Source organism: Lissotriton vulgaris, chromosome 9 (assembly GCF_964263255.1).
Source record: "Lissotriton vulgaris chromosome 9, aLisVul1.2, whole genome shotgun sequence".
In the NCBI taxonomy this organism is placed as follows: Eukaryota; Metazoa; Chordata; class Amphibia; order Caudata; family Salamandridae; genus Lissotriton; species Lissotriton vulgaris.
In genome coordinates, this window is record NC_141697.1 from 830,035,438 (window position 1) to 830,060,334 (window position 24,897).

At 44.1% G+C, this 24,897-nt stretch overlaps 1 protein-coding gene across 1 annotated transcript in view; it reads left to right on the forward strand.

The window, feature by feature from the left end:
* Positions 1 to 24,897, forward strand: part of LOC147692319 (solute carrier family 22 member 6-B-like) — a 509,964-nt gene that overhangs the window by 355,121 nt on the left and 129,946 nt on the right. Inside the window, exon 8 of the mRNA XM_086938568.1 lies at positions 12,866 to 12,974. Coding sequence (XP_086794694.1) covers positions 12,866 to 12,974 — 109 coding nt within the window. The remainder of the gene's footprint in view (positions 1 to 12,865; positions 12,975 to 24,897) is intronic.

Consider the following 24,897-nt stretch of genomic DNA (forward strand, 5'->3'; position numbering starts at 1 on the left):
AGTCAAAGATTTTATGTGGACTAAACATTGTGTTAAGAATATCAAGGAAACATGTTGTGTAGGTAAGTTTCTATGGATAAGCAAACTTTTACTATACTTATCTCCACATATATACCTTGACAATATATGCACATATATATCTTCAAACTACGCAAATGTGCAGTTAAAAATAGTAAATCTATACCCATTTGCACTTACCTTTTCAATATTTTGGGTCTCAATATTTCTGTCATGATATTTTGTCCACACAATTTATTAACTTTTATATTCTATCAGACAACCTATCCCTCTGGGCACTGGCATTAACCACTTTTGAGAAAATATACTGCAGCAGTTTGAGATGAGATGCAAGATGGTTAGATCTGACTTCATATTACTCAGATGCTGTTTCTGCTCCTGAGCTTTTGTTTAATGAACATATTCTGCCACATGTCCAAATAAACTGTTGAACTCAAACTATAACCACCAAAAAGCATTGGTTTGTTGAATGGAAGCTCATGGAGTGGATTCAATGAGCCTTATGTAAGAATATCTTTTGCAATCCCAAACCCTGTAATTCGCAAAATAACAGGACTTGCGACTGCAAAAAGTATTTTCTTTATCTACAAAAGCCCTTTTACAAGGTGGAAAACTCTTTCCGAATTGTAAAATTTCTTTTGCGATACTGTCCAAATCACAAATAGTAGCGGTCATGTAAGGGGCATGTCCCTCCGAGTTACAAATCGGAGAGGAATGTATCAATGGTTAGTGTAAGTGACTGCAGTTGTGTGTTGCAAACCATTGATGAGATCCTGACACGTCAATTGGGTGGTATCTAATTTGCGAAGGAAAAAGGGTCCTATGTGAATCACTTCCTGTTTGTGAATCTTCATAAAAGGTTCATGGAGAGGTGGCAGCAGCGAAACTTTTAAAATGAAAAAAAAAATGTATACACATACCCAGTACTGTTTTCTTCAAGGGAAATGGCTGCATTTAAAAAAAAAAAATTTCTGTTTTTAAACACAATCACAGACATGGTGGTCTACTGCCCCTTGCAGGCTACCATCCCGGTGATTGTGACCAGTCAATGGGTGTCACAAATTCTGACCTGCATAATGAATATTCTTTAGGCACATTGTTCTGAAACTACGTGTGAATCGGTATTTTATGAACAGACCTATTGCACATAGTCTGGTTCACCAAATCAAAATAGGCCCACAAACATTTGGAGGGTAGTTTGAGTCCAATTTTACTCATGAATACTTAGTGCATGAGGCCAATATACCATCTAGGCCGGACTGGGAATCAGGGCTGGACTGGGAACCCCAACCGGTCCTGGTAAAGTGCTCGGCCCCCTTCCCTCCCCCAGGGGGTTGGGGGTGCCGACGAGCTCTTTGCCAGGGCTGGTTTTCAGCCGATTTTGCTGCAAAAAAGGCCCTGCAACAAAATCCCCCTCCAGGGGCCCAAAACCGGCCCCCACCCGTGTGGCGCACCGGGGGATTGCCCGATGCCCGCTACGGCCAGTCTGGCCCTGCTGGGAACTCAAATCAGCCCAGGCAGTTAAGTTGTTCAGGCCGCAGGGAGGCAGCAGTGGGTTGGAGATACACTGCTGCTGCTTTTGGCACAGGGGGCCAATATTGCACTGGCTTCCTGTACCAAAATTGGCCCCCACTAGTCCAAAATCGGCCCCCACCCTTCCGCTACGGCCAGTCCCGCCCTGCATACCAAGTCACAGGGGTCACCTGGCCTTCTCTGCTGAAAGTGAGAAGAGAATAAGTACTGCTTCCACACTATTGCCACATTCCCTAAAACCAAAACAACCCTGATGTCTATGAGCAGTATCCTATAAAAGATGTATGCCCACGAAATTGTAGCAGCCACTTTCCTCCCTCCTCTCCACTGCCATGTCACAACCTCAGAGATGTTGCTATCTCTTAGTTATGGTTCCTCACTATCGCCATGCACATGCAAGAGTTAGATCCATCTTGCTCAGGATTGGGAAGCTGTAAGAATCCCACGTACTTTCTTCTCCCATCACCTAGGTATTTCCTATCCTTAGGGTTTTGTTTCTCGGTACCTCAATGCCGTCTTTTGTGCCAAGACACTCTATTTAAAGGGTAAGGTCACTATATACTGTAAGGGGACACCTTTGAAAAATGATCCTGCGACATTGCCAGTACTTGCGCCGCTGCTCACCACCTTGATATTACTGGGGGTCTGACTGTCCCTACGCGGGTGTGCTTGACTGTCTGACGCACCTCCTGCCATCCGCGGACCGCGCGCTGCCTAACTACAACACCCAGAGGGCAGCGAGGTCTCGCGTGAGGTGCTCAGCAGTTGAGTCCCCCCCCCCGGACCTTTAAATTGAGAGCGGGCTCCCGCGTTGCACGCAGGCTCGCCAGTCGGCCGGAAGAGGCTGGGTTAGGCCCACTCCCTTGGTTCATATTTGTGGCTCATACTGTGTCTTTTCTATTTTCCCCTAGTTTGTTCCTTCTTCCCCGACTAATCCCTCAAAAGTTGATATTGTGGGCAATTTATTTTTATATTGAACAATGGGTGAAAGGAAATTAGTAAGCCCCAGGGGAATTAGGCGTAATACTGATACACAGCAGACTCTTCTGAGTTATCTAACTGGAGCGGTTGATGTGTTAGATAAACAGATTCACTCAGTGGAAGAATCTATTGCTGGGTCATCTTCTGGGCTAAGGCAGGAGTCACCCCCTAGCGAAGAATCAACTTCTCTACATTTAGGGAGGAAAGTACCCAGCATAGAAAATGGCTGCATCCAACCACTCACGGATGATATTCAGTTTATTGGCAGCGAGTCTCCCACTCAACCCCCCCAAAAAAAGTCCAAAAATAAACTAAAGCAAACAATAGGTAGCAGCAATAACATCCAAAATGAAGTGGGCCCAGTGGTTTTCCATCCTCCTCCTAGCACACCCAAACAGCAGAAAACCGTTCCACCTAGAAGGAAACATGCAGACCACCCTAAACTGCAATCACAAAAAAGAACCAACCGCCCTGGTACTGCCACCACTCAGCCTCATCCCGAGATACAGAAATTAACAGCTCTAGTGGAAAGAATAGATTAATATATAAGAGTCAGGTTAGATCAGATATCCACTAGAAAGACTAATGTAGAAAATATCTTAATGGCGCACAACAAACTGCTGATCTCACCGTGATGCAGGTGATGACTCCGCACAGAAAAAAAAGCGCCGATCTCACTGCACACATTGAAGCACCAACTGAGAGGAGTGAGGAGGAGGAAGATGGCGGCGGGTTGATGCCGGCCGGGAGCTAGCTCCGTCCCTGACCTGGATATGGCTGGCAGTAATTTGCACCTTCTGACGCATGGCACTAAGTGGTGAGCATATGCAGGGTTCTTTGATTTTGTCTAGAATGCCCCCCTTCTAACCCTTGCTCTGCGTTTTCGTTTTTCCCTTCCTTTTGCTCGGACTGGGAGCGGGACTCAAGACGGCTGGATAAGCGGCAGCACTAGGGCCCAGGACCTCTGACCTCGATGTTCGGAGACGCGGAGTTCCGCATCAGACGCCGCGACCCAGTTGCTCGAGGAGAGGCCGGCTTGGCGAGCCAGTCCATTGTATGGAGAAGAATTTCCGCAGCGGCTGCAAGAGTCTACCCCAGAGGACGCGGGTCCACGGCGGTGAGAGGGTGTTTTTCCGGGGTGTCATTGACGGGAGGAAGTTCATTGAGCAGCAGCGGCAGTGTGATTTATCAATTTAAAGGGCATAGAGATATTAATCTTAGTTGTTGCCCACTTGGGGGTAGAACACTGATTTTTGCTGGTACTATTAGGGACGTGCTTATAAGCCCGAAGGGGATGGACACAGTGGAAATAATCAAAGCCAAGAAATCTGCAACTGCTATAGGGGCTTAAGAAGAGGGAGTGCTAAATAAAGGAGACAGCAATTTTAAGACTGCAGACTTACTGAAAGCATCAGAAGAAGCGACTATTGCTCCCCTAGTCCCTAAGAACAGATATCTCCTTCGCTCTCTGCACGAGAAGGGTACATCATTTACATCTTTGGGTCAAGCCCCCGCATCAGCTCCTGCTCCTTTAGTCCCACTGCAAAAAAGAAGAGAGAGAAAGGAGAGAAATAAAATAGAAGTTGTTAGAAAGCAAAAAAAAACTTAAGTCGTGCCAGAACCGGCACCCTCTCTAAAGGCATACTTTCGAATAATGGAGAAAACTGTACCCGGTTTGGACACAGCCAAAAAACAGGGGACACCGCAGACGGGTCTACAGGCAGGTACCATTGTCTCTGCTTCAGCTCCTGATTCTTTATTCATATCCATACCCAGCGCCAGCGCTAGTGTTAGTGTTAGCTCTAGTACTAGAGATAGCTCCTCCGTGGTGACCCAGAATAGGTACGGTCCATTGCTATTAGACCCAGAGACAGTCTTGGGGGAGTCTTCTGCTGACCCTACATTGGAAAAAGCTGCTCAATTAGTTGGGGAAAGCAGGGATCGAGTGAACCATCAGCAACACCGACAGGAAGAGAGAGGCGGAGGGGCAGGCGGAAATCTGGAGAGTCTTTTTAGAGCTTTGCATGAAGATCTTTTGGCAAAATTGATGCCTAAGTTCAAAATATCCGAAGGAAATCAAAGAGAAATAGCTGAGAAATGCACCAATCTTGAAAGTAAACTTGGCGATATATGTACTAGAACAGAAGCGCTGGAGAGTGAAGTGGCAGTCCTTAATAAAGTGTCGCAGGCACACTCGAAAATAATCTCTGATCTGAAAACTCAGAATCAGACTTTGCAGCAGGACATGGAGCGTGTTGAAATTCATGCAAGACGAAATAACCTGAAATTCCTTAAAATTCCTGAAGGAGCTGAGAATGGGGACGTAAAGACCTTGGTCTGTCGATTACTGAGAGAAGGAGTTTTGAAGGACAGACCTGACATTAACCTAGAGAGTGAAATACAGCGTGCACATCGGGACCCTTTTAGACAGCATCCGGGTAGGAATGCCCCCAGAAAGATACTTGTCAATTTTCTTTCATACTCAGTTAAAGATCTGATACTAGGTAGGGCTCTCACTGACTCTTCCCTTCAAATTAACTCCACTAAGTACTTAATCCACTCCGACGTGAGTAGAGTGACAGCACAGAGACAGTGGGAGTTGGGGACTCGGATGCAGGAAATTAGAGAGTTGGGGGCACAGGTCATGATGAAGTTCCCGGCTGCATTACAAGTTGTATGGAATAATAAGACATACAATTTTATTTCCCCTCAGGAAGTTGATAGTTTCATCATTACCTTGAAAGAAACCCGACATTTGGAATAAGGATAAGGATAAGGATAAGGTTATATTACTAGGGTTAGAAGAAGAATTTAATATATAAATCCCTATTTAGCTTACTAGGCTCATGTATATGGATGTTAAGAATTGATAAAAAAAAATAAAAAAAATGGATACACTATAGGGGAAAATAAAAAAGAGTAAAAAACAAAAAAAAATGCATATATATAATCTATAAATTACAAAAAAAAATTATATTTTATAACACACATGATTGGTGTAGGTGCATTCGTTAGACAATTTTTTGTTGAGGCCCATAATCCAGATTAGGGGTAGAGTCCTCGTATGGCGATACAATCGCCAAGGTTAAAACGGGGGGGTTCCTCATGGGGGGTGGAGGGCGGTGGTGGGAGGTGGGTGCATAAAAAGAGAAAACATTTTCCTCATATACCTGTAAAAAATGAAATTGACTTATTAGGCGGAGTGAAATGGAGGCAAAATACCCTTTCCTTGGTTATAACAAATTTGGATTATGGAGAATAAGACAAAAATAATTAGCTGGAATGTCAACGGATTAAGGGAAAATAGGAAATTTATTAGAATCTGTGAATTTTTGAACAAGTCTGGAGCCAACATTTTATTTCTAGAAGAAACCCACTTAGAGCAGCAGGAATGTAAGGCAGCTTTTAAGAATCAAAAGTGGGTACAGGATCTTCTCTGCTATGAACAGAGCGGTAGTACCAGAGGAGTGGCTATGATTATTAGATCTAATAGTGGGATAAGAGTTGAAAAACATCAAACTGATTATACAGGCAGATGGCTAACAGCATCCTTATTTATAAAAAACATACGGGTGACATGTGCTATATATTATGGACCAAATCAGGACTCTCCGGATGCTCTGGTTAGCTTAAAAACTAGCTTCCAGAATTTAAACGCTCCTATTATACTAGGGGGCGAATTCAATTTAGTATTTGATCCTAAATTGGATCGCACTTCTCGAGCTACCTCTGCCACATCATACAAATCCAAAAGAGAGCTCAGAAACATGATGAAGGATTTTAACTTACTAGATATCTGGAGAGTAAAGAATCCGAATAATAGAGACTATTCATTCTATAGTCATAGACATAGGCACCACTCACGCATAGATTTTTTTCTTATTGATCAAGGGCTACTTCCAAAGACGGTGTCCACCACTTACATTCCTGCTATCTTATCTGACCATTCTATGGTAGAATTAATAGTTGTATTTCCTCAATGTATTCAGGTAAGACGGTGGACCTTAGATAGATCCCTCCTATTACAGGAAGGCTTAGAAAATGACCTACTAAAGCACATAGAGGAGTATTTTGAATTTAACAATGCCACTGCGTCAGAACAAACAGTATGGGAAGCATTTAAGTCTTACTTAAGGGGGGCACTTTCTACCATAATGATACAGAGAAATATAAGTAGGAAGAAGACAGAGGAGGACTCGTTGTTTAAAATTAAACAAAAAGAGCAAGAGCTACAGAGAGCCTCACTAGAGCAACAAACCAACTTGCCTTCCATCCAGAAGGAGCTAGAGAACTTAAAAGTTAAATATCAGGCAAATCTTGACAAGATCATTAAAGAGAGGTGGGATGCAAGCAGACTGCAGAACTTTTCCTATGGCGAAAAATGTGGCCGTATTTTGGCATGGAAGGCTAGGTCCGATCGAGCTAGAAACCAGATAAGTAGGTTAAAGATACAGAGTTCTGGCGACATAACATTTAACAATGATGAGCTGTTGGAAGAAGTTAAGTTATATATGCAGAACTTATATACAGGTACAAACTATAAAACTTCTACTGAAGAAGCAGCTCACTGGCTGGAGGAGCTTAGCCTCCCATATTTAACAGATGAGGATAGTTCGCTGCTAGGCTCTTTGATTAAAGAGGGGGAGATTCATGATCAGCTCAAAAGAATGGCCAGGGGAAAATCAGCTGGCCCAGATGGGCTTCCAGTTGAAGTTTATCAAATGGAGGCTGGCATAGTCGTTCCTATCCTTACGTCTCTATTTAATAAAATACATTATGAGGGACAGACTATTCCACCGACTTGGCTGGAAGATACAGTAATGCTAGTTCTTAAGCCCAATAAGGACCCCTTGACAGTTGAGTCCTATAGGCCAATCTCGCTGCTAAATACAGATTACAAGATCTTCGCTGGGGTCTTGGCGGCTAGATTGGCCAAAGTAATTAAGTCCTTAATACATGAGGATCAGAGGGGCTTTATGCCAGGTAGGCAGTTAAATGAACTGACCTATCAAGCCATTGCTGCAATAGACTATGCTTCAGAGCAAAAAAAAACCTTAACTATCGTGGCAATTGACGCCGCCAAGGCCTTTGACCAGGTCCATTGGCTATATCTATGGGAGGCTCTGTCTAAGTTTGGCATTCCAGCTAGATTTATAGCATCCATAAAATCTCTGTATCATAGTCCTAAGGCCAAGTTTCTTGTAAATAATCTGCTAACAGATTGGGTTCAAATAACACGGGGTACTAGGCAGGGATGCCCCCTGTCTCCTTTATTGTTTAATCTTTACATAGAGCCTTTGGTAAATCAGCTAACATCGGATGCTCTGATTAAACCCTTCCAGATTAATGAGTTAGACCTTCCTGAAACAAAACCCCGGATGAGATACCTTGGAATTCATTTAGTTCAGAACATCTCAGAAACATCCAAGGTGAATCTGGATAGATTCTACAAGGACATCTGTGTGACTTTGCAGCGTTGGTCTGGCCTACCGCTAAACATCTTTGGAAGGATTAATTTAATGTAGATGGTTATTTTGCCAAAGGTTACTTTTCTTTTTAATTCAATACCCCTGACATTTAATCCGAAAGATATTGCCAAACTACAGGGAAGAATCGGATCCTTCATGTTGAACTGTAAATCGCCCAGAATCTCTTTAAAAAAATTGCGACGGAAATTGAAAGCTGGAGGACTTGCCATGCCAGATATTTTGCACTATTGTCATTCTTTTCACTTTAAAAACTTCAGGCGTATGGCAGACAAAGCTGACACATCTTCTTTAGGACGGCTATTCCAGGCATTATTGCATGGCACCCCTTTAGGACAAGAATCCTTTTTATTTAAATTTGGGGATCCAAGATTCTATAAGAAGGTTAGATTAAAGGTGTTAGGGACTGCCCTGAAAAACTGGGTGTTTGTGAGAAAGAAATTAGGTATTCCCTATTACACACCTCAGGCCCCTATATGGGATTCGCCTGGGACGCCAGAATGTCTCAGAGACCAATTATCAATTCCTCTTAAAACAGCTGGTATCATGCAGTGGCAGGATATTTTGGATAATTCCCAGCTACTGGGGTGGGACTCACTCTCTAGGCTGACAAATGGAACTCTCACCAGGTTCAAATACTATCAGCTATCCAGTTGGTGGTCTACTATTCCATGGGAGTTTACAACCAACCCAAAATTTGAATCTGTGAAGAGAAAAGGTAGATGGAAAAAGGAGATTTCCTTTTGGTATGAGGCACTAAATGAGAAGGATGAAATCACAGAGGGTGAACTCAACAAGCTCTGGGGAGAAATAGATGACCTGCAATTTGATAACTTGTTAGCATTATGGGGAGATTCCTTTAAATTGTTAAATATAGTGGTGAAATCTGCCCCCTTAAAGCGCAATCATCTGTTCACCCTGAACAGAGTTTATATAACTCCACAAAAACTGGTTAGAATTACAAATCTTGAATATAGCTGCCCACGGTGTAAGGCCCCAGCTGTAGAGGATATGCACATGTAGGTAGAATGCCCAAGATTGTTACCCTATTGGACTAAAATTGGAGAGTTCATATCTGATGTCCTAGGTATACATATTGAGATCTCTTCTAGGACAATTTTCTTTGGGATAGGGGCAGAATACCAGCTTCAGGATATGATGACTAAATTCATCTTTTATGTAATTATCCTAGCAAGGCGTGAAATTTGTAAGGCCTGGAAGTCAGAGAATGCCCCTACATTTACGGATTGTCTGAAGTATATTGTGTATGTTAGCGAGTCCGATATGGCTTGTGACAGCTCTAGCCAAGATAAGATCTGGGCGGCCCTTGTGGCTTGGCGAACCGATGAAAGTGTTCCTATGATTTCACCTGGGTACTGTTGTTGCTTGTTCTCCTGCCGAAAAAAGGGTCTTCAAGGTCGAAAGAGTATGGAGCGGACATAGCAAACAGTCAAGTCTAGAGAAGGGTTTTCGCCCTCCTCCCCTACAAAGGATATAATCCTTAAGGTTCGTACATCGCAATGTAGGGAGGAGGAGATACCCTAGCTAGAATACCCAATCTGGTATATGAGGAATACAAAAAAATATATATATATCTTACTGTCTAATCCTAGTCCAGTGACCCAGTCTATAAGCACCGATTCATGTCCAAATACGACTCCAAATATCCAGCCAGGGAATCAAAATCAATGTAGACCGAGAGTTAGTTACGGCTAACGTAGTAAAGAGAGGCTTGTCTTTTTTTGATGTCTGTCTAGATCCTAAATCAACTCCCGAAAAAAATACTCCTTAGCTATACGACCATCACTAAAATCATCAAAGAAGAATTAATTTATGAAAGGAAATTGAAAGGAACTCCTATAAAAGGATGGTTTAATTCCGAGTGTACAAATTCTTATAAGGAATTAAAATTGGCATTGAGTAAAGAAGTAAGGGACAGGAACAAAATTGTTTATACTGATTAAAGTTTCTAATGCTGCACTAAAAAATCGTAAATCCCAGATTAAAAACAGTCTGTGGAACCAATAGCTTGAAAGCTGCCATTCGAAGTACATGACCACTTTTTGGAGAACAGTTAAATCTCAGTTTTTACTTGGGGCTAACGATTCTCCAAAATTGGTTGTAGCAGTAGATGCCCATACTTGGGTACACCACTTCAAGGACATTTTTAAACAAGTAGAGGACATTATTCCTGCCCTATCGGTGGCTGTACCTCAAATAAGATATCCTATACAGCTAACATTTGATCACAAGTAGGTGACTAATGCCCTATAAACATCAAAACCAGGAAAAGCTCCAGGCCCGATGGGGTTCCCGTAGACCTTTTTAAATATAAACCAGATCTATGGTCTCCAATTTTACTTTGGATGCAGCTAGAATGGTTGGTCTGGTCGACTCCTGGTCCACATCAATCCTGGTGCCGATCTTCAAAAAAGACGACCGTCATTGCCCCACCTGTTATCGACCGATATCTTTATTAGATTCTCCCGGTAAAATTGCTGGACAAATTCTCTTAGATCGTCTTCAGGATTGGGCAAGTGATAATAGTATAATATCTGACCTCCAATATGGATTTCGAGAGGGTCTGGGTACAGTGGACCAGGCATTAAACCTCTCACTTCTCATGGGGAAGTATGTTTCAGCAAAAAAAGGGTTTCTGTACATGGTCTATGTCGACCTGACAGCAGCCTTCGACTGCGTCAGTCATCCAAAATTGTGGGCAATTTTACTGTCTATGGGAGTGGACCCTCCGTTGGTGAATTTCTTGAGGGAGCTCTACTCGGAAGCAACCGCAAGAGTGAGGTACGGAACACGGGGGAACTCACCGAGCCCTTCAGGATAGAGAGGGGGGTCAGACAAGGTTGTGTTCTGGCCCCCTTCCTATTCACATTATACACTAACAGGCTGGAATTGGAGATGGTGAAGGGAAGCCAGGACTTGCCAACAATACGTCGTCTGCCAATTCCGGCATTACTTTACGCCGAAGACGCTGTAATCTTGGCGAGAACCCCTGTCCAGCTCCAGCGGTCGTTAAATAAATACTGTAACTTTATGAACTCACTGAATCTTAAAGTAAATATAAAAAAGACTTACGCCATGCACGTTGGCCCTAGACCAAATTAAACTAGAGATATTTTTGTTAGTAACAGCAGTCTAGAGTGCACGACAACATACCCCTACCTAGGGATTCTAATAGATCACAAGCTTAAATGGACAGCGGCCGTACAGGCTAGGAAATTACTGTTCCTGAGGGCCACTTCTGCGCTGGTGGCATTTGCACAGAAGCTAGGAAAGAGGCCACCAAATGAAATGCAAAAAATCTATCAGGCAAAGTGCACTAGTGTTGCTAGCTATAGTTCAGGGCTGTGGGGGTACATAAATACGGATGACATACAGAGAGTAGAAAACTCCTTTTTGCGTTATCTACTTGCAGTCCCACAAAGTACCACGACATATGGCTGCCACTTAGAATCAGGGTTGGATTTTATCTCTGATATTTTAAAGATCCAACCGATCATGCTATGGAGGCGTATCTGGACCACACAGCAGGGTGAACTGACGTGAAGTCTCATTCAGGAGTGTATGGCACTGGATAATATGGATAAGATAGGATGGTTAGCATATATAAGGTCGTTCTTGGAGGACTTAGGTCTCCAGAGATATTTTACAGATCCATCTACTATCTCTGAAGTGCCAAGGAAGGAACTGAAAAAACGGTGTCTTTCCCATTTAGGTGAGCTATGACTCTCTCAAAAAATAGGGAACCCTTCAGTACAGCACTTGCTAGTAGTACAAACTACCCCATCAATGCAGCCTTATTTGACGTTTAACCTGAACCAGTATGAAAAGTTTCTTTTAACAAGATTTAGACTAGATATCTTCAATCGTTTGATTTCTTTTCCCCAGCAAAATGATTGGACAAGGAACTTAGCACCCTGTCCGTGTGACTCTATTGTCCCACAATCTTCAATTCATATATTGTTGTTTTGTAGATATTATGAAAGCCCACGTAAACGCTGGATAGTGCCCCTACTAAGAACTATGAGACTTCGGGCTTGCCGTCCTGCTTTCCTAGCACTTCAATTTTTGGATAATGAACTACATGCTAAGTTTGTAGCGTGTTTTTAGAAATTTTGTGTTAACCACCGTGGTAATCTTAACTTTAATTAATTGTCGGTATTATGTATGTATCGAAATATGTCATCTTTATAATTGTTTCCTTTTAAACATGTTTTTATCTGTGCTTTTATGGTTTTCTATGAATTATGGAAGCCGAATAAAGATGGTTCTGATTTGATTTGATATACTGTAAATAAATATATGTTATCTTTTAGTAGTTCATTTGATCTTTTTTTTAAGTGTGTCTCATACCCGTGGCAATGAAGACAAATAGCATTCCTCACAGTTTAGAGAAAAAAGAGTGGATGAGCAAAGTCTACCATATATATATATTTACCTGCAGGCACCTTTCCGATCATTCCAATTCCCAGGATCACTCCAGATACTTTCAGCCCCAGCTATCACCCTGTAACAGTAGGTGGACTCATTATAGACCAAAGGTCTCCTGGTTTTGAACCCCTGCTCAAAGCAAAAGGGACAATAGCAAAATATCAATCCCTAAATGGATCTGTTTCTGGTTTCTGTTTTCCTTAGAGATCCCGCTTGTGATCTCAGGGATCTCATTGCATTCAGCTGCAAAGCCTTCCAAATTTGAACTGATTTTTAACTTACGTTAGTACATTTTACAATGGTCTCATGAAAGAAGGTTTCATAATATTATTAAAATATAGAATGATTACAATTAATCAATCTACAAAGGGCATGATGTATGTTTCCTTCCCCCACAGACATGCACGTACTTCAGATCACACTGACTGTCCTGGGAAAAGGCTCCCTCGCCTCGTCCATCCTCTGCGCCTATGTGTACAGCACTGAGCTCTTCCCAACAGTAATCAGGTATGGAAATACAACACTACTATTGAGCATTATGCATTATGCACAATAGTAATGACGGTTTTTACAAGACTGCACACTGCTTCTTCAAAGATATCCTTTAATAGAGAAGTAAACAGTAAGGTCACGCTAGCTTAATAAGGAGTGGGGCTTAGTAAGTGGATCATATCACCTCAACATTACTTTTACAGCCCATAGCATCTTTTTAATAATCTTTGTCATGTGGCATTTGAAGTGACCGTACCCTAAGAATCTTGGTCGTTGTTCAGATCTCTGTTGCTCCCTAGCTAGGATCATCGCTTTTCCGGTACCCAATCATATATGCTTACAGTCTAGATAAAATAACAAAATGCAAATCCGAACTTAGGGGCTGATTACGATGGCTTATCAGTCGCCACCGCTGTGCAGCGGTGGCAACCATTAGTCCATCCTAACCTGAATTACCTACCGCCATATTACGATGGTGGTGGGTACTGCGGCGGACGGAAAGTCTGTACGCCACTTTTCTGCCAGACGGCAATCATTACGATTGCTGGCCGGGCGGAGCTGGGGCTCAAAAATGGTGGCAGTGCCTAGCAGGCATCACCATCCATATTGGGATGTTGGGATTTCACAGCCTTTCCATGGTGGCGATGTCGCCATGGAAAGGCTGGCGAGAATTTGCGTTGGGAGCCCGTTGCGGGCCCCCAGGAGTGTCGGTGGTGGGGAGGTGCACTTCATGTCCATGCACAAGGTGGCAGGCACCGTGCGGTGCCTGCCACGTTGTGCATGGAGATGCACAGCATGGCATTTTAACATTGTGGCGGGTGCTGCAGCCAACAGCAACAGCCACAATGTTAAAATGCCAGATGCGACCACCGCAGTGGCCGTCACATCATGATCAGGTGTGCGGACCGCCGCATGGCAGGTGGGCGGTCCCGTTCCCGCTAGGATGGCGGGCGAGACCTAATAGGCCCCTTACTTCTTTTCATTTTTAGACATTGTTTTCTTACTTAGTGTACCTTTTCTAAACTTCACACTGATACACAATGAATTGTGTACTTTGACCATGCTTCAGAACATCTCATTCATGTGAAGTGCTCTTGAAGCCATTTCCCTTCCAGCTGTTGAATCCTCCTCTGTTTTCAGAACAGTACTTCTTCCCAAATACCATTATCATTTTCCAGGCTCCAAACAAGGCCTAACAGCCGTTGTAAAACTGCTTGACTTTTTGATTTGATTATTCTTTCCTTGACCAAATAGTGCAATAGAAACCTGCTTGCTCAATGACCAAATATGGCTTGATTTTTCCCATTTCCTCAATTTTCTAACACACTTATTATTGTACACAGCCTATCATGGCCCCTTTGCAGAGCTTCTACAGCCTATAATAATTAATCAAAAGAGGGATAAGGGATCGAGGTCTCCGTTTCGTTCCCCAAGGTTAATCACTGGTTATCAAAAATAGAAACGGACACTAGTTACACCTTATGACCATTGGTATAAGGGATAAAGGTCAGAGTAGCCTCAAAAAACTCTATGTTTTTTTGTTGGAAGAAGGTGCGGTATATCTGGTTCGTCCGCCCCACATTAGAGTTGTGGCAGTTATCATTGGCTACTCCGAAGTGAATGTGCCAGCCTCACCCGAGGCACCTCTGGTCTAGGGTGCAGTGTCCAGAGATTTGAAGTGAAAAAAGGTGCAAAGCAAAATGTGCAAAAAAGGAAGAAATAGTTAAAAGGGGGAAAACAGCCCGAAAGTTCTTTAATGGGGGTTGTTTCTACCACATTAAAAATTGGGTGGTACGATGTTAGACCGAGTTACTAGGTCTGATAGTATGATTTCATAAAATACGTCGACATGTTTCAGCTCCGTTAGGCCAGGAAGGGTCTGCGGAGCTTTCGTCAGGACTCACAAACATAAAGGTATGGTACTTACACTATTTGTGTAGTCTTATTTGGCGTACAAAAACTCTTATTTTGGTTACACAATTGGGGAAATTTTCCTTCTTAATCTGAAATGAGACGAAAATGATGTCCATATATAACATGCACACACACACCTTATTTCGTTAATGTATTGCATTTTTCTGTGGTTTGGTTAAGTAACAATTTTCTTTACCAAAAACATGCTTTAATTTTCAGAAGGCAAAAAAATGGAGAGTGGGGATGATAAATCTGGGTTATCACTAAGGTTAAATAGGAATTCATAGGCAGAAACTAGTAAGACACGCTAGGGTCTATATTGCTTAGCCCTTGTCAGCATTGCATCGTGGCGCTTATCAATATAGCGGGGGCGGGGCGGGCGAGCGCTGTGAACAGTGCGTAGCTATTTAGTTAAAAAGCTGCAAACAGTGCATGGCTGGTATGTTAGAAAGACGAGTTCGCCTACCTGTGGCCAAGAGAGCTTTGCTTTTCCGGGGTATCGCTTTTTAGACAGTGAGGAGCTCAGAGCTGTTTATAAAAAAGGGGGGGGACTCCGTTAGTTAAAAGAGAGGCTTGTCTTACCGGAGTATCTGGAGGTCTTGTTTTCCAGCGCCATTACCCGCGTGTATGGAGAATTCCGCCTTGTGCTGACTCTGCCCCGGGGTGTGGCTTGGGTTGAGAGCACTGAGATTTTTAAAGCACAAGTACAGGACTTGACGACCTGCGTCACTACCTTCTGCCCATCAACTTATGAGGTAAACAAGCTGATAAACAAAAACTGGCATATCCTAAACACTGGAATTTTCAACTGGCCAAAGCCGAGGTTTGCCAATCGCAGAACAAAGAATATCAAAGACGTCCTAGTCCATACCCGCCCCTTGAGAAAACAACAACAATCCATCACGAGAGATGTGACTATGAACCCTGTAACTGGCCACTACCCTTGCGGGTCCTGCGTAGCCTGTAAAACAACTACAGTATCAAAAACACTACAGCTAACGGAGACACTGGTATGGACACAACGTCAGCATACGAACTGTAACTCATCACACGTCATATATATGATCACCTGCAAGTGCAATAAAAGATACATCGGCATGACTTGCCGCAAAATAAAGCTAAGGATTGGCGAGCATAAAAGTAACATCCGCTTAAAGAAAAACACCACAAGACTTTGTGCCCACTTTATAGAGATGGGTCACTCATGCGAAGAACTCCACTGGACAGTACTTGAAATGCTCACTGATAAAAGCGCCAACTGTGAGCGCCGTCTGTTCGAAAAAGAACAAAGGTGGGTGGACCGCCTTAAAACCTGTGAACAGGGACTGAACGATGCCATCCCCTGGCACCGTTTTGCCTATTAAAAAAAACACGAGGTATCCTGATGTATTGGTGTCAAAATACAGCCTACAATGAAAATACAGCTCTGTGTGGTTCAATAAAGCTACTAGAGATGCTATACACCAAAAAAACGCAGTAATCGACGCGTCCGAGTGACGCTCTAGGCACCTTTAAAAATCTCAGTGCTCTCAACCCAAGCCACACCCCGGGGCAGAGTCAGCACAAGGCGGAATTCTCCATACACGCGGGTAATGGCGCTGGAAAACAAGACCTCCAGATACTCCGGTAAGACAAGCCTCTCTTTTAACTAACGGAGTCCCCCCCCTTTTTTATAAACAGCTCTGAGCTCCTCACTGTCTAAAAAGCGATACCCCGGAAAAGCAAAGCTCTCTTGGCCACAGGTAGGCGAACTCGTCTTTCTAACATACCAGCCATGCACTGTTTGCAGCTTTTTAACTAAATAGCTACGCACTGTTCACAGCGCTCGCCCGCCCCGCCCCCGCTATATTGATAAGCGCCACGATGCAATGCTGACAAGGGCTAAGCAATATAGACCCTAGCGTGTCTTACTAGTTTCTGCCTATGAATTCCTATTTAACCTTAGTGATAACCCAGATTTATCATCCCCACTCTCCATTTTTTTGCCTTCTGAAAATTAAAGCATGTTTTTGGTAAAGAAAATTGTTACTTAACCAAACCACAGAAAAATGCAATACATTAACGAAATAAGGTGTGTGTGTGCATGTTATATATGGACATCATTTTCGTCTCATTTCAGATTAAGAAGGAAAATTTCCCCAATTGTGTAACCAAAATAAGAGTTTTTGTACGCCAAATAAGACTACACAAATAGTGTAAGTACCATACCTTTATGTTTGTGAGTCCTGACGAAAGCTCCGCAGACCCTTCCTGGCCTAACGGAGCTGAAACATGTCGACGTATTTTATGAAATCATACTATCAGACCTAGTAACTCGGTCTAACATCGTACCACCCAATTTTTTATGTGGTAGAAACAACCCCCATTAAAGAACTTTCGGGCTGTTTTTCCCCCTTTTAACTATTTCTTCCTTTTTTGCACATTTTGCTTTGCACCTTTTTTCACTTCAAATCTCTGGACACTGCACCCTAGACCAGAGGTGCCTCGGGTGAGGCTGGCACATTCACTTCGGAGTAGCCAATGATAACTGCCACAACTCTAATGTGGGGCGGACGAACCAGATATACCGCACCTTCCTCCAACAAAAAAACATAGAGTTTTTTGAGGCTACTCTGATCTTTATCCCTTATACCAATGGTCATAAGGTGTAACTAGTGTCCGTTTCTATTTTTGATAACCACTTCTACAGCCTAGTCACTTACCAGAAATCTAGGTCCTCAAAACTGCCGTCTTTTCCCATTCAGTGGCCAGCCGTCCTGCAAATGACAAAGAAGGGTGGGTGGGTTGCCAGAATGAGGGGTACCCTTGCACATGCTTTCTCCTTCCTGATATAGTGTCGGCATGGGCTTTGATGATTGATGAGCAGAAATTGTGTGCTTTTGTGCAATTTGTCCTGCTGGCCAAAAGCTCCAGGGGTCAGTGCCTCATTGTATGGGGGAGTCACAGTTCCTATGGAAAAAGTGTGATAGAAGGAGGGTGAGGGAGAGTCGTTCTCTTAATTTAATGCACTGCGTCCTTGTCTTGGTGCCCTCACACAACCCGAAGGATGTCATGCTTCATCATTGCGGTACAAAAGGGGGTGGTGATAGACTGAGCATCTGAACCAATCAAACACTCACACCCAGTCAACAGATCTGGGTTTAATCCATCACCGTTCTTTAGCCCACTCTGCCACCCCAGTTCAGACATGGCCATATGCAAATCAGTCTGACCATGTGCCTCATGGGAACAGTCCAGCCCGAACTGCCAAGCCATGCCTTCCCTGGACCGGAAACAAGCTTCAGAGGACCGGTTTTTGGCATTTCAGCCGTCTTCAGCCCGGCTTGCTTTAATCCAGTGGCAAACTGAGCAAGGGACTCACGTCTGAGCATACCCTGCCAACTAATGGCGAACAAAGCGGTACAAAAGGGGGTGGTGATAGACTGAGCATCTGAACCAATCAAACACTCACACCCAGTCAACAGATCTGGGTTTAATCCTTCACCGTTCTTTAGCCCACTCTGCCACCCCAGTTTAGACATGGCCATATGCAAATCAGTCTGACCCTGTGCCTCATGGGAACAGTCCAGCCCGAACTGCCAAGACATGCCTTCCCTAGACCGGAAACAAGCTTCCGAGGACCGGTTTCTGGCATTACAGCCGTCTTCATCCGGGCTTGCTTGAATCCAGTGGCAAAGTGAGCATGGGACTCACGTAAGAGCATACCCTGCCAACCTATGGCGAACAAAGCGGTAAAAACGGGGTGGTGATAGACTGAGCATCTGAACCAATCAAACACACACACCCAGTCAACAGATCTGGGTTTAATCCGTCACCGTTCTTTAGCCCACTCTGCCACCCCAGTTCAGACATGGCCATATGCAAATCAGTCTGACCCTTTGCCTCATGGGAACAGTCCAGCCCGAACTGCCAAGCCATGCCTTCCCTGGACCGGAAACAAGCTTCCGAGGACCGGTTTCTGGCATTTCAGCCGTCTTCAGCCCGGCTTGCTTGAATCCAGTGGCAAAGTGAGCAAGGGACTCACCTCTGAGCATACCCTGCCTTCTTATGGTGAACAAAGCGGTACAAAAGGGGGTGGTGATGCTCAGACGTAGTCCCATGCTCTCCACACCACTGGAGTCAAGCTATCCTGGCTGAAGACGGCTGATAGCCAGAAACCGGTCCTAGGATGCTTGATTCCGGTCCAGGAAAGACATGGCTTGGCAGTTAGGGCTGGACTGTTCCCATGAGGCACAGGGTCAAGGCTGATTTTCGTATGGCCATGTCTGAACTGGGGTGGTGTGGAGTGCAAAAAAACGATGGATTTAGGCCCAGATCTCTGTACTGGGGTGAATGTATGACATTGTTCTGCATTCTGTCCATCAATTGTTGTTTTTGCATTTGTCACCCCGAGTGGGATGGGTATGCTCAGACGTGAGTCCCATGCTCTCCACACCACTGGAGTCAAGCTATCCTGGCTGAAGACGGCTGATAGCCAGAAACCAGTCCTAAGATGCTTGATTCCGGTCCAGGAAAGACATGGCTTGGCAGTTCGGGCTGGACTGTTCCCATGAGGCACAGGGTCAAGGCTGATTTGCATATGGCCATGTCTGAACTGGGGTGGTGTGGAGTGCAAAAAAACTATGGATTTAGGCCCAGATCTCTGTACTGGGGTGAGTGTATGACATTGTTCTGCATTCTGTCCATCAATTGTTGTTTGTGCATGCTTCATCATTGGGCAGTGCCCCTCATTGAGCCGGCCCTGCAATGCCCTATGGGACCCCAGAAAGGTCACTTTTTCAGAGATCTTTTGAATAATAAAGCTGTATGGGTGTGTGCTGGTCTGAGTAGGAGTTGTGTCCTGTGTGGTGGTAAAAGATGGCTGGAGGGGCAAACTAGTAGGTTTAACTACTTCACCGTGGGGCTAATTCCCTAGCGGCGCCCCAGTGCCTGTAACAAGCTCGGCTTGTCACCCTGCACGGTGGCGCTGTGCTCATGACGAGCTGAGCTCATCATGACCACGCCCGTTTTTCAGAATGCTAAGCACAACGGGGGGAATTAGCCCCTCTTGTGAGCGCTACGTGTTTCATGATGAGCTCAGCTCATCATGAGCACAGCGCAACCGTGCCTCATGACGAGTTGAGCTCGTCATGAGCACGGAAACTGTTATTAAGAATAACACTGGTAGCTAAACAAGTGTCATTTCCATTGTGGACAAGTAAGAGGTCGACATGTTTCGTGCAGATCATGGTCTCAGGGGGAGATCCTATGCTCTTCTTCAGGACCAAGGTAGAAAGTGAGGTAAGTGCAGTATGGTGGCCTTTCATATAGTCATATTGCCACTTGGTAGAATTATATAATCTATCCAAAAAAGCCTTAATGTCCCATGAGGTTCAGCTGAGGCTTTTGCCTTCGTAATAGTTGCATATGATCCAGCAGATGTATTAACCTACATGACCAATTGCCGCCTCAAAGGCGGCGAGAGGTCAGGTAGGTTAATGCACATCATTCTACCAAGTGGCACTATGACTATTTGACAGGCCACCACATTGCACTAGCACTCACCTCACTTTCTACCTTGGTCCTGAAGACTCACATTGGATCTTCCCCTGAGACCACGATGTGCACAAAACATGTCGACCTCTAACATATACACAATTGACATGACACTTGTCTAGCTACCAGGGGCCATTATCACCCTCAAGCTGCACAACCTTCTTGTTTTTTATTGATGACAGAGGGGTTATGTCATATTAAACCTACTACTTTCCCCCTCCAGCCATCTTTTAACACTGCACAGGACACCACTCCTACTCAGACCCGCACACACCCTTACGGTTTTATTATTCAAAAGATTGCTTAAAAAGTGACTCTTCAGGGGACCTGTAGAGCATTGCAGCACTGGCCTAATGAGGAGCACATCCCAATGATGAAGCATGACATCCTTTGGGGTATGTGAGGGCACCAAGACATGGACACACTGTCCCCAGGCATTATATTAAGATAATGACTCTCTCTCCCCCTCCTTCTATCACACTTTTTCCATAGGAACTATGACTCCCCCGTACAACGATTCTACTTTTCAGGAGCACAAGTCACATGACCTAGATCCAGCTCCTTGTCCCCATCCACCATTTTGGGGGTGTCAGTGCCTCCCCTCAGAGGCAGCTATATAAACACACACACAGAAACAATGTACTTACTCCATAAAAGGTTACTTTTTTCTTGAATCAAGTTCAAACATACTAATTCTAATGAATAACCTAATATGTATTTCTTATATAGCACACTAATGCTAATTTAATCCTATACCTCCCCGCACATCCAACTACTGAACCTATTCTGTTGGGATTCTGCCTCCACCTGTACACCTGTATTCATGTTTCCCCTCTACCCACATGGTCACAATTCTTCAGCGTCGGAGGGAGGGCCGGAAATGGAAACTAGGAGGCCGGAGTGATGGTTGAATGGTGGTATTTATTAAAGAATTCTGGAAGATATTTTTAAGGCAGAGATTGTCAAAACAAGATGATCCTGGGATGATGGGACTGTTCAGATGGTCAGGTGGTCAGATGATTGAATTCAGGGTTTCCTCCTCTTCTTCCGGCCAAGTCCAGTCTAGGGACAGCCTTCCCGGTAGGCTGAAAGAGAAGGAGAGAGAGCGGCCAATAAGCTGTATATTTAGTTTATACCGTCACCACACCCGAGTGCACAGGTTGAAAATAAAAGAAAATTAATTCCAGGAACCAGTAGTTTGTGTAATCCTCCTTTATAGGGGATATGTGGCCTATTTTAGGCTTATAGAGCACACGAAAGGCTGAATTAGAAGATCTCGTCCTTCTTTCTTACTACATTTGACTTAGGCTCCTCACTTGCAAATAAAATATGAACTCAGGATATTCTACTCTACTAGACTGAAGTGGAGTTGGGTATAGAGGTGAGGAGGTGAAGTGATATGCAAAAACAATCAGTGCAGGAAAGGTGCAATCCTGTGAGCACTATGGTATGTTTAAATCAGGGGAGACCCCAGGTTTATTTCCCACCCCAGCGTTCCCTTCTTCCACCCTTCCCTCCCTTGTATGATCACTCACCGCGTCTGCTGCAACTCTCCAGAGTTGCGGCGGCTTCTCGGCATCCTCCGGGGGCGTCCACCAGTCCTCGGACCAGTTCTCCACGTCCTCGTCGTTGGCCTCGATTCCGCCCATGATTTCCTCCTCGTCTTCTTTATCCTGTTGTTCCGTCTTCCACTGATGTCCTGTTGGCGCCAGCTTCGTGGCGTCTTCCGGGTTCCTCCCACTGCTACGAGCCTCGTCCTCCAGCGTCTCCTCCCTTAGTGTGAGTTGTCCCGCCTTGTCCGGCCAGTTCCTCTCTTGCCATTTGTTGGTTTCCCTGTCTTTCAACTCTGTTTCCTGTGAATAGGAGGAAGGGGTTTTTGTTAACTCCTTAGGTCCTGGGTTGGTGTTTGGACATAAGGCAACGTTCGGACACAATGTAGCAGAGAGGGGTGAGTCTTCGTCTGTACGCGATCCCTCTCCCTCACATCCCCCTTCCCTAACTTTCTTGCCAGCAAGAAATGGTTCAATGGGATCTCTTGATTCAAGGGGATACCTTGAGAGAAAGTCTGTGTTAGCAATGTCTTTTCCTTTTCGATGTAAGGTAGTGAACCAATAGTGTTGTAGGGCCAGGAACCACCTTAAGACCCTATCATTATGCCCTTTGTTCTTTGCCCTCCATTCTAATGGAGCATGTAATTTGTAAATAGGATGAACTCCCTTCCCTCTAAGTAATAATAAAGTGACTATACCGCCCACTTGATAGCCAGGGCCTCCTCTTCTACGACTGCATACTTCTTTTCTCGCGGAAACAGTTTTCGACTAATATATAGGACTGGTCTTTCCTGTCCTTGGGAATGCTGCTGTGATAATACCGCCCCTAGTCCGTTTTCGGAGGCATCTGTCTGCAATATAAAAGGCTGGTTGTAATCTGGGCTGAGCAGAACAGGTTTAGTTGTTATAGCTTGCTTTAACTGGGTGAAAGCGTGTATTGCTTCCAGAGAAGGATGGCTTAGCTCTTTTTCTGCTTTTACTTCTTTCTTGAGGAGATTTGTTAGAGGGTTGGCTATCTGGGAGAAATTAGGGATGAACCTTCGGTAGTAACCAAGGACACCCAAGAACGCTTTTAAATCCCTCTTGGTTTTTGGAAAGGGTATTTTAGTGATGGCTTCTACTTTTTCCTTCTGGGGTTTGATCAGGCCTTCTCCCAACAAGTATCCTAGATATTTAACTGATCTTGCCGCTAATTTGCTTTAAGAGGGGTTTATTGTAAGACCTTTTTCTCCTAGGGTTTGGATTTCTTTTTCTAAATGTTGAAGATGTTCCCAAATGTCGCTATGTATGACAATGTCATCTATATTTGCAGCGCAGGGTTTTAAAACTGTATTCATTGCTCGCTGAAAGGTAGCACGGGTCCCGTGCAACCCAAAGGGTAGGACAGTAAATGGAATAGCCCTTCGGGAGTAGAGAAGGCTGTTTTATCTCTATCTTGTCTACGGAGGGGTACCTGCCAATATCCTTTACAGAGGTCGAGAGTCCTTATATAACGGGCCTTCCCAATCCTCTCTATCATCTCATCGACTCTTGGTAAAGGATATGAGTCAAATTGGGAGATTTTATTCACCTCTCTGACGTCTATACAAAACTGGATAGACCCATCCAGTTTTGGGACTAAGACAATTGGAGAATTCCATTCACTAGAAGAGGGATCTATGATCCCCATGTGGAGCATCTGTTCCACTTCCCTTTTCACTGCCTCTCGCCTAGCCTCTGGGATCAGATAGGGTCATAGTTTCACCTTTTTTCCAGGGATAGTGTTAATCTCATGCTCTGCAACATTTGTTCTTCCAGGCTTAAGGGAAAACACCTTTTGAGGAGGACATCAACGGGTGCATAATTCAGCTTTCATGGTTGCTGAGAGATCGGGGTCTATGCTAGTGCTACACAATGGATCCTTCTGATCTATTAATCCAGTCAACGTAGGAATAGGCCCCTCCCATTTTTTTAACAAATTAACGTGGTAGATTTGTGTATGATTGTTTTTTTTCTTATCTAATTCCAAGCGATAAATCACTGATGTTATTTTCTTTACCACACGGAAAGGTCCCTGCCACTGACCTAACATCTTGTGATCTGACGAAGCCAACATTAACAGAACATAGTCACCAACATCAAAAGTACGCACCCTTGCCCTTTTGTCATACTGTTCCTTTTGGGAAGTCTGAGCTTGTTCTAAATGGGACCGGACTATGCTACGCAGTTCTTGTAAGTGGGTTTTCAGATTCATCACATATTCTGGCAGGGGTTTGCCTCCCTGCTCTTCCTCCCATTCCTTTGCCATTTCCAATAGAGTACTTGGGGGTCTCCCATATAGCAACTCAAATGGGGAGTATCCCGTAATCTTTTGGATTTTACATCAAATGGCAAACAGAGCCAACGGTAACATCTCTTTCCATTTTCTGGTTTCCAAATCAAGTAGTTTCTTTAAGGTGGTTTTAAGCGTAGCGTTATATCTCTCTACCAGTCCATCTGTCTGAAGATGATAAGCAGATGTTTTTATTTGTTTGATATTAAGTTGTTGACAGACTTGTTTCATTAGGTTAGAAACAAAAGGAGTACCTTGATCGGTTATGATTTCTCGTGGAAATCCTACCCTGGAGAAGATGGACACCATGGCTTATGCTAACTGTGTTGCGTTTGGTTGTCTTAGAGCTACTGCTTCGGGAAACCTAGTGACATAATCAACTAAAACTAAGACATATCTACAGCCACTTCTAGAGGGAAGTAGAGGCCCGATAATATCCATTCCCACACGTGAGAAAGGCTCTTCATTTATGGGCAAAGGTCGAAGGGGGGCTTTTGGAAGAAGGCTTTGGCTATTCTTCTATCAGAGAGAACATTCCCTACAATACTGGTGGATTTGGTGATAAATTCCAGGCCAGTAAAATTTCTCGAGAATCTCCTTCTCCGTTTTTTTGCTGCCAAAATGTCCC